Source organism: Crocodylus porosus, unplaced genomic scaffold (genome assembly GCF_001723895.1).
Source record: "Crocodylus porosus isolate Cpor-Errol unplaced genomic scaffold, CroPor_comp1, whole genome shotgun sequence".
Classification (NCBI taxonomy): Eukaryota; Metazoa; Chordata; order Crocodylia; family Crocodylidae; genus Crocodylus; species Crocodylus porosus.
In genome coordinates this window covers 31,755,638-31,763,441 of record NW_017728912.1, presented here as the reverse complement: position 1 = coordinate 31,763,441, position 7,804 = coordinate 31,755,638, and the positions used below count along the sequence as shown (strand labels likewise).

At 43.4% G+C, this 7,804-nt stretch overlaps 1 protein-coding gene across 1 annotated transcript in view; it reads right to left on the bottom strand.

Annotated features, from left to right (window-relative positions):
* Nucleotides 1-1,424: 1,424 nt before the first annotated feature.
* LOC109309461 (signal recognition particle subunit SRP72-like) overlaps nucleotides 1,425-7,804 on the bottom strand; it is a 9,206-nt gene continuing 2,826 nt past the window's right edge. Inside the window, exons 2-8 of the mRNA XM_019534235.1 lie at nucleotides 7,245-7,365; nucleotides 5,380-5,503; nucleotides 4,407-4,550; nucleotides 2,937-3,048; nucleotides 2,372-2,403; nucleotides 1,608-1,732; nucleotides 1,425-1,522 (exon numbers count right to left, since the gene is read on the bottom strand). Coding sequence (XP_019389780.1) covers nucleotides 1,459-1,522; nucleotides 1,608-1,732; nucleotides 2,372-2,403; nucleotides 2,937-3,048; nucleotides 4,407-4,550; nucleotides 5,380-5,503; nucleotides 7,245-7,365 — 722 coding nt within the window. The 3' untranslated portion in view covers nucleotides 1,425-1,458. The remainder of the gene's footprint in view (nucleotides 1,523-1,607; nucleotides 1,733-2,371; nucleotides 2,404-2,936; nucleotides 3,049-4,406; nucleotides 4,551-5,379; nucleotides 5,504-7,244; nucleotides 7,366-7,804) is intronic.

Genomic DNA, 7,804 nt, shown 5'->3' with positions numbered 1-7,804 from the left:
AACACCTTCAAGAGTAAATTGGATGCTTATCTTGCTGGGATCCTATGACCCCAGCTGACTTCCTGCCCTTTGGGCAGGAGGCTGGACTCGATCTCTCGAGGTCCCTTCCAGCCCTGATGTCTATGAAATCTATGAAACCAACATGGCTACAACCTACACCCATGCACCATGCACTAAGGATTTTTTTCGCCAATAACACCAATCCAATACCCACTATGCAGCCTGGCAGCTTGGAGTGTGGTGTCCAGCTGGTAAGTTGCGGGGGATTCAGATCAAGCCCCCCCCAGTAAGGGAGGGAGGGAATGGGGCAGGCACTGCACAGCCAAGGCAGGGTGCAAGACAGAACCATGGGTGGCTCCCCACCACTGCGTGCACCCACGGAGGAGGCATGTGCCCCGTGGATTTGTTTGCAGGGTGAAGGCGAGCTGCCTGCTGTGGGCTCCAGCTGGGCAGCACCTGCCCCTACCCCAGCTCCACTCTTTCCCTCACTGTGCAGGTCTCAATCTGCACCCAAACCACGCCCCTTCCCTCCCCCACATGCATGCATGCACCACTTAATCAGCAAGATTATCACCTACACTGGCCAAAAAAAGCCAACTGCCAATAACATCAATTTTCCTTTTATCAGTGCTGATCCAGTACGGACCAATATATTGATGCTCCTCTAATAACAACGTTACAAATTTCATCACTAACCAGAGTACACAAAGAAGGGACAAACATTATCTAAGACCTGCATCCTCTACTGTGAATGACACCTGCCTCTGGAAAAAGCACTGTCAAGCTGACTCTGCTGGGTACGCTCTGTTACACTGCAGAGGTTTTTAGGAGTTTCAAAATAAAAACTAGCAGATTTCTGACACAATTATAGATTGCCAAACAAACATTTTAAAAATTACAATAATGTGAGACTTGGCAAGAATGCAAATCTCAAACGCTATCTGCATAAGATTTCATATAAAAGTCTTTATAGATGCACAAGTAATTTTCATTTTAGTCATTCACTTGGATTTGACAGTAGCACAAAGGCCTCATGTCCACAGTGTGCCTGCACAATGCTTACAGCCAGCTATGGAAGTCCAAACATACCATACCTAAATGCAACCACTGACATTTCTCCAACTGACTCAATCATGTAACTGAAAAAATATAATGGCACATGCATACACTTGCACACTCCAGTTTTATAAATTTGAAATCCTGCAAATGTGAGCCATCACACTGACTTCAGATGCATACATATGCAAATTTATGTAGTTAAATTTTTACAGGATTGAGACCCTTGGCACTAAAAATAATGGAAAGATTAGGGCAGTATTGTAAACAGAATTACTTATAAGCTAGCATAGTTCTTTCACTTCAAACAATGTCAGTGGAAACTCTGGGTGTAATGACTGCAGAATTCTGTGTTCATTCAGCTTTCTGAAGCATTTTTGCAAAGAAATAAGATAGGACATTCTATACCTTGTTAATAGTAATGATGTTATTTGCAATTACAGCAAGCAATCCCACATCTGTTGGCCTGCAGACAAATGAGAAAACACACAGCTGTTATGCAGTAACCTCATCCCATGTGAAAGGAGAGCTCATTTTAATAAAGCCCTTACTTTAATTTGATTATTTGATTGTAAAGCTGTAGAGCATCTTCTGTGCGACCCTGCAGTTGCATAATATAGGCCATCTGACCATGAATAATAGCCAGTTCAGCCTCAATATCTTCCTCAGTCACATCCTGAAGGGAGAGAAAAAAAAATCAAGGCAAAACCACGTGGCATCTCTTTTCTTACACTACCTGGTTCCAGCATTTTGCAGAAAGGTGTTTACAATATATTTTTGGCAGCATCACTAGTTTCAATCCCCACCACTACAGAGAAAACCTGCAAGCCAGTCACAACATGATTTAAAAAATGCAAAGTTTAAAATCACAATACAAAAAGTTTACCAGATATAACAGCAGAAAAGTCACCCTTAAACCAGAGTGCTTAATCTGCTAGGTACTAGGCACCGGCTGCCATGTTCTAATTTTGAATCATGACTTACAGGCTCAATTCCTCACGGTCTTTCAGTTTGCAATCATTCTTACCAGCACAGAGCAGGTGTGTCAGATTGATGTGCTACACACCCAGAGGGCCCTTGTCTAAGTGACCACACAAGAACTGAGGCAAAGGAAACAATTAATCTCCAAGAATGAGCATTTCAGCACTATGCAGAATTACAACTCAGACACCATGGGTGGTATTAGAAGGGCAATACAGGCAGCAGGGAGGACTACTGATGGACAAAATATCATATGGGAACTTAACAAGAAATCACATGGCAAATCACCAAATGCTTTGAAAATGCAAATGATTCAGATCATTATCAAACTTACAGAGTCTTCTGAGAGTGACTGTCGACACAGATCTAGAAGAAACAATTAAAAGACAAGTTCAGGAAAAGTTAATTCTTTAACCTCCTGGCTTTTGGCTTTTTCAGTATGAAAGAAGGGCCTGTTATGCGCTCCTTGTGGATATTAAGTACAAGGCTTCTACCAATTTTTAGGCTTATGTTTTTAATGCCAGAAAAAAAGGAATTACTTTATTCTCATCTTTGTCCCACATAAATCAGGTCAGAGAACATACCAAGTATGCAGAAGACAACTCCTCCTGACAACCAATACTTAATGAGTTTGCTATTATTATTCTTTCCCTGTTTACCTTTAAAGTTGGATCTGTCCAGCCTTAAGAACTGGCTAAAGAAACTGGGCTGTATTAAAGGAATGGTGCATGTTACAACTCCGAAACATTCTGGACAAACACTCCCAGGGAATTGTAGTGGAAAGGCCTAAAGCAGGCCAACTCTGTTTTCCACGTTTGACCAGGACTCAATTCCATGTTCCCTCTCTCCAAATGTGTACACATGCAGCAAATGACAACACTCTTTTCCCGTGTCCTTACCTTCTGCTCTCTGTAGTTTTTTCATTGCCTCATTCAGCTTGCCTTGCCCAATCAATGCACATGCAGCATTGTAACACAGTTCATAGGTAGCTTCTTGGAGACCCAAATCTTCCTGGCATGGAGCAAATGCAGGTGGTTAAATGCTTGAAAAAAACAGATTTTTCACATCAGAAGTCAGATTATGAAGCCATGTACATTTTTCTGAGTCCAACACCTAAAAGCAATATGGGGCTTGCAAAGGGTCTTTCCTTTGATAGAGAGATTAGTAAAATTTCCCTGGATATAAGTAGATTTTGCAGAATTATGACTAAGTCAATTCACACACACAGGCAATTCTGTCACTGCACTGTCTGGGAAAGTCACTGTAAATTGACTTCCACAGGAAAGGCATCCTGTTGCACTTGCTCAAGCTTTAATGGATACAATCAAACAGAAACCAAACAGAGCCATCTATCTGCTGCAGCTAATGGGAACACCACACAGATATACAGTTCCTAGCCAATTGCTCATCAAAAATAACAGGGGCAGGCAAAGACAGAGTGCTGCTTCCCAGAAGCGGGGTGTTGGGGGGTGGGGGGTGGAAGAGTTTGCCCCGCCATCCCCTTTGTCCTCCTCCGCCAGCACCCTACACCACCACCACCTCCAGCACTGCTAGCCTCACCCACACCCCCCTGGTCTGTCCCTGCCATCATGGCAGCACTGTGCTGCCTCCAAGGAGCAGGGCTGGGGGGAGGGGCCAGGCCAGCAGTGCTGGCCTTGCCCCCCTGCTCTATCCTCTCTGTCCCCACAGTCATGGCAGCACTCTGCACTCTGATGGGTTGTTTCACTAACCAGAGTGCTTCAAGAGCATTACAGACAGACAGACAAAGCCCTTTATTACATAAGAATGGGAGTAGCTAATGGAATGTAGCCACTGGCAGGAAGGTGCCTAGTTAAGTCTGAGTCATGTGAGCAGAGTTAGAATCTTGACACAGCATTAATTTTTTCAACAGCCTCTGAACCACAAAAAGTGATCTCATGACTGATTTTCAACACACCCAGAGGTCACCAACATCCTCCAGAAAATGCTCTCATGAGATAGGAAGCCTCCAGGAAAAACAGGAGTCACCTGATGCCACTGATGCCGCTTACTGGATTTTAGCCAAGAAAACTGTGGAAGACAAGTGACAACAGCCCCAGAAGGAAGAGTGCAGTTAGCTAGCAGCGACAGTGCCCTCACCCTACCTTACCTGTGGCAAATTAAAGGGTGTTTTTAATGTTTTGGACACCAGGCCTGGTAGTCATAGGTGAGGTCTGTTCCCAAAGCTTTTAAGAATTAGTTAGACAGACACTTGTCTAGGATGGTTTACAGAGGGAGAATACTGCCAACCTGACAAGCCTCGCAAAGCACCTTCAGAGGGGCTACATCAGGGACACAACTAGAGGGGAGAGGGACCACTCTCACACCAGTACAAACACACACTTACTTACTGGCACCACTTTCTCCCAGGTGCTCTGGGCTGCAACCACTGCAGAAAGGTTGGTTTTCCTTTCTTCCTCATAGTCATCTTGGGAGTTACGGATAAGATCCCGATACACGGCTGAGCAGTCGTCATAGTGCTCCAACCTATACAACTGAGGACAGAAGGAAATTGGTTTGAGTACTAGACACCTGAACAAGTACCACAAGGAAGATCTGAAAAGTATACTCATGAAAATCAAGCTAGCTTTATTTTCCATTTTATTCTTTCCCAACATTCTAAGGCAGATTCTTCAAGGGGTAGATTGTCACTTTCAGGCATTTTTTTTTTTTTAGTAAAAAACTGTTGCTTCCTCAGGTTTGGATGGTTCTGAGTTACCAGGGAAACAAAAGGAAGAACAGTTCTTTCCTTTCTTTCAGTTCCAACACTGAGCACCTCATCCTGATGCCTCATCTCAAGAGATATGTATAGAAACAAATAAAGGACTAGGTCAAGGAAGAAAAGCTGATCTGGCTCACATACAGAAAAGGAAATGATTCTTCTGGGACTCTGCTTCTCCCCAAGACCAGATTGGAGTGATGTCAGGTGGCAAACAGTGACAGTCAACTTTGGGCCACTTGATTTGGTGTCTGCTAGGAAGCTACCCTGTCCTCTGAAACAGTGAAACCAGATCCCTTTGAGCTGAAGTAAAAATGGAAGACCACGAAGAAAATTTATGGGGCTACCTATGCAAAAATAATGCATGCTGCCCAAGCAGGTGGCCAGGCTTTCCAAGCCAACTAAAGCAGGGCTGACATTTTAATCCCCACTGAAGTCAGAGGGAGCTCTGGCATTGAACTGACCAGGGCCAAAACATAAAGCACAGCCTTTAAAGTTACAGCTGCAAGGAAGGAAAGCACATCTAGTTTCTTCATGCCTCTCAGTACAGATGTATCAGTCTAACCATCATGAACTGTATGCACTGTTTTCAAAGCCATAATTACCACTTGTCCATAAAGCTCCTTCAGTTTGTCTGTCTGCTGGCTGGCACTCTGAATGGTTTTCAGGGCATTTTCAATTCTGTTCAGCCTGTATTCGCAGTAGGCCTTCTCAAAGGCAATGGTGTCACTGCAAAGATAACAAGGCAGGGCCATGAATGCACTCATTCCATCTACAGCCCTCACTCCTCGGGAGATGCATGAACCCTTAGTGAACCATCCACAATTATTCATGAAAGGCTGCTACATTCCAAGAAGAAAAGAACAACACATGCAGGTACTAAATGATTCAGTAACTAACCATCTATCTTTTAAGCACTGATGACCTGAAACTGGAGAAAAAATATGCAAGCCCTCCTTTTCTCCCTGTGCAAAGAGTAATCTGAGAAGACAGGTCAGAAGCTCAGCCCACCCAGATTTCCACTCCGTGCTGGCAAGATTGCCAAAGCCATGCAGATTTCCTGTTTAGTTTTTGAAGAGCATCAGTTTCCAAGGCAGACCAATGAAAAGCTTCACAAATAGCCATTTAAAGGCAGGCATATGTTGATGCATCAAAGTATACCTGTAGTTAAAAGCACATCTGTTCAACTCTAGATAAAAAAGAAAATATGAGGCATGCAATCTCTCGTGAACTACAAACTGCTAACTCTGAAGTTAGGTAACAGAAACAAAATAGCAGAACTGGTAACAAAGTTGTTAGGCTAAATGATATTTCACAGGGCTGACCCCAATAAGCCTGAAGACATACTGACAGGAAACAGTTCTTATTTTATACAAGCTTGGTGCACATTTCCCTTGCTAACCCCAACACAATTGCTCAAGCTAAATAAAAATATAAAACTAAAAAAGGCAAAACTATGTGAATTTAACAGATACTGAAAGCACACACTTCATGGCTCATCTGTTGGCAATTTCCAAGCACAGGGTTCATATTTCAAAAAATTTCTGAACACTGTAATCATACTGGAGCAAAGATGGGAATATAAGAAAGGAATGAGTCATAGGAATAACACACGCTCTTAGTCATGAGAAGACAGAGCATTAGCCATGATAGGTGCCTCAGTTGTGACAGCGAGAACTCTCCTTGCTGAGGAGAATATATGTGACAAGACCAGCAGCTGGGCAAAAAGTGTTTTATGTAGAAAAAGCTTCAGTTAACAGAACTTAGTTACTCTCCCCCACTATACATTTTTATGCAAGGCTAAAGAAACTGGGTTGTTATTTAAGTTGCAAGTATTCAGAGAAGGATGGAATTCATGAAAGGATTCAGGAAGGTTTGATATTTGCAGTTGAAATAAGAAAATATCCAAATTATTTTGAGATGGCTGCAGCTACTACAATATGCTCCATTCTATGCCCCTACTGTCCACAGGTAAGTCTCATTTCCCAACAGGGAAGCAACCTGTGGATGCACCACAGATGTCTCGCTATTGAGTTTGTATTTAGCACTGGTCACATTCATCACTGTTCAGATATTAGCACTTTCCAACAGCCCTGTCAGGGAGACAGGCAGGGAAGCAAGCATTTCAGTCACCACGTCACAACTGGCAAGTCTGAGATCCAGAGGGACATGGGCTTCAATCCTGCAAATGCCTACATGGTAAATGTCCCTCACACGAGCACCTGCTCCACTGTATGCTCATGAGTGCTCCCAGCAAAGACAGTAAAAGATGTCTAAGCATTAGCAGCAATGGGGAACAGCCAGGTTCAGAATTGCACGTTCTCAATTCCCAGCCCTATGCTCATTCCTCTAAATTAGGCCAGTAGTCTTGTCTCGTCTCTGCTAACACCAAAAAAACCCAGTGATAGTAACTGCTGATTAACTAGGCACCTCCCCTAAGGGCTTCTGCATTTTCTTTGTAGTTACTCACCTGGTTAACACTTTTGTGTGCGTGTTGATTACACTGAGGGCTTCCTTAAAGCTTCCACTGTGAATAAGACACACCACTTTACAGTGAAGAGCAGTCACATCATCCTTGTTGATCTGCAATACTGAGGGAAGCAAATAGTTTCACCACAAAGCACAACCATCAGTCATTTCTCCCATAAAAGACAACCTGAAGTTAAGTAAAAATGAAAGTTCGGACAATTTCCCCAAGTCCAACCCCCTTGTTAATTCATGCAGGTATTATTAACTACCTGCTGCTTCTAGCATTGCAAAAACCCCATCTGTGGCTATAATTAAACAAGTGCTTATATTTCATTCCATCCAAGAAGAGGACACACCAACTGCAGAGACTGCAGGATGATCTCCACCCTAGAGTTCTAAAGGAACTGGCCGATGTCATTGCAAGTCCCCTGGCACAACTTTATGAGCACTTGTGGTGCTCTGGTGAGGTACCGGAGGACTGGAAGAGGGCCAACATGGTCCCCATCTTCAAAAAAGGCAGGAAGGAGGACCTGGGAAACTATAGGCTGGTTAGTCTCACCT